General features: G+C 49.8%; 2 protein-coding genes across 2 annotated transcripts in view; both read right to left on the bottom strand.

Annotated features, from left to right (window-relative positions):
* ASPSYDRAFT_52899 (bZIP transcription factor) overlaps positions 1-491 on the bottom strand; it is a 1,548-nt gene extending 1,057 nt beyond the window's left edge. The window contains exon 1 of the mRNA XM_040848579.1: positions 1-491. This exon is cut by the window's left edge and continues 1,057 nt beyond it. Coding sequence (XP_040695680.1) covers positions 1-256 — 256 coding nt within the window. The 5' untranslated portion in view covers positions 257-491.
* Positions 492-1,768: 1,277 nt separating this feature from the next.
* ASPSYDRAFT_83307 (uncharacterized protein) overlaps positions 1,769-1,918 on the bottom strand; it is a 1,811-nt gene continuing 1,661 nt past the window's right edge. Inside the window, exon 4 of the mRNA XM_040851208.1 lies at positions 1,769-1,918. This exon is cut by the window's right edge and continues 1,194 nt beyond it. Coding sequence (XP_040695679.1) covers positions 1,874-1,918 — 45 coding nt within the window. The 3' untranslated portion in view covers positions 1,769-1,873.

Genomic DNA, 1,918 nt, shown 5'->3' with positions numbered 1-1,918 from the left:
CGCGGTCGCGATGGGCTAGTTGGTAGGTACCCTGGCATTTGTTTTGCTCGCTCGGAGCCCTGGACTGCACGGCATCCGTCTGGCCAGAGAGGAATTGCAAAGATGACATTTCCGCACCCTGGCAGTAGTTCGCGTTCTCGAGTAATGATAAGGAAAAGAAGTCGGGGGAATTCCCGTTTCCCAGTGGTAACAATTCTGGAGCAAATGACCAGACCAAACGGGGGTCAGTCTGGTTAGAGACAAACTGAGCTGACATCTCGCCGGCCCTTAAGTAGTGTCTGGGTATTAAGGTTCGAGTTTATCCTGGTGTAGTCCGTCGTATGGAGGTCCTCTTTGCTGTGCCATGTAACTCGGGTCCCGCGTTGTTACGACGAGGCAGTTGTTCGTAGTATTATATTCCGTGTGGAGGCCGGGACGCTTGAAGTATGAGTGGAAAACAGAAGTTAATCGCAGATATTTGAATGAAATCGCGTCGCTGTAGTCTCGGTGTTACTCAAATGCAAATGCTGAGGATATCAGTGGCGTTGGCAGTAAAATATAAATGGTACGTACCGAGCCCGTGAGAACTACGAGCCCACAAGTATGATTCATCGAACGAGGGGCGACTGGGTCCAGGCAAGACCTGGACGTCATTCGCAGAAGGATCCGCTGTTTGCTTAGCGTGAAGAATAGGTCGATCGGCGGTGGCAATGCTGGAAGAGNCCAGAACCATGGACATCATTTGACAATTACGTTCTTCTGATTGATATCTCCGACCAATCATAGTTGCNGGAAAATGAATCAGTGGCAGCTCAAGGCATTTTCAAGGAAACGCCCTTTGTCCCAAGTCCATTTCCTGTCTGGTCTCGTTTGCCCGGAGCTTGAATGGTGCGATCAGGTTGTCCCTATGGGAATCTTATGTCGTATTCCGCAGCAACCAGCTTCCTCGTCCCTAAACTAGCTTCTTTCTAGGCCCAGAGTCAAGGACCTTTGTCAGCACTGGCACCGTTAAGTCCTGCCTACTGCGCCAGGCAAGCAGGCCGATCAACGAGTTGATGTCGCGTGGAGAATCCAAGATTCGAGGTTTGTATAATGCTGCCCACTTCAGCCCGCTTGCGTTGAAGACCATCACTGAAGTTTTGCCCAAAAGATTNAGAACACAAACACTGGCCTGGCACCGTCCATGAGGCAAACATTCTTGGGGAAGCATAGGGATTGCGCTGTTTTGACGTCCGTGTAGTATTNCCAAGGAAGCATGCAAACAATGGGAGATGTAGCTCTATGTATAATATTCCGAGNGAAAACGAGTATCCAATACAGTATCCAATACTCTTATTACTCTTCTGACCTTCGCGCTTTTAGCCCAAAAGTTAGGTGCTTTGCCCATTTCCATAACNACCTTGATGGATATTGTTTCAAGCACTAGCAAGCACTACCTACTAGTAACCTTTCTCCTTGTTGCGAGCAGGTTAATCATTTGCCACGCTCTACTTGCTATACCTCAAGGCAACAGCCAGTGAAGNAGTCGGAAAGGACAGTTGTGGGTACTTGAAGCTGCAGAGTGCTAGGCCTCAACCCATGCGTGAAGCCATAGCTTTTTTTGGATGCGACTTGCGGGCCGAGATGTTANNNNAAATACTGTAGAACAGTGACAGGCGGACCGTATTTGTATACGAACTAGACTGGGTTACTGTCCGTTAGCCCGTGCCACAAGGTGTTTCGGAACGAGGCATTGNTACGGGTCTTGGGCAGATGGGTACGCCTGCTTGTCTACCGTCGCCAAACTGGAGACCTCCGATGCAAATCGATTCTAAAATTGTTCTAAGCTCTTAATGCCAACATGAATACGTCGCAAGGCAGGAGGGATACCCGTATGAGCTNCTGCCTGGGCGCTTCACTCGGGTGAAGATACCGCCGCTATCACCGCCGCCCCAACTCC

The sequence above is a fragment of the Aspergillus sydowii genome, assembly GCF_001890705.1.
Source record: "Aspergillus sydowii CBS 593.65 unplaced genomic scaffold ASPSYscaffold_35, whole genome shotgun sequence".
NCBI lineage: Eukaryota > Fungi > Ascomycota > Eurotiomycetes > Eurotiales > Aspergillaceae > Aspergillus > Aspergillus sydowii.
This window is presented reverse-complemented; position numbering and strand designations above follow the sequence as displayed.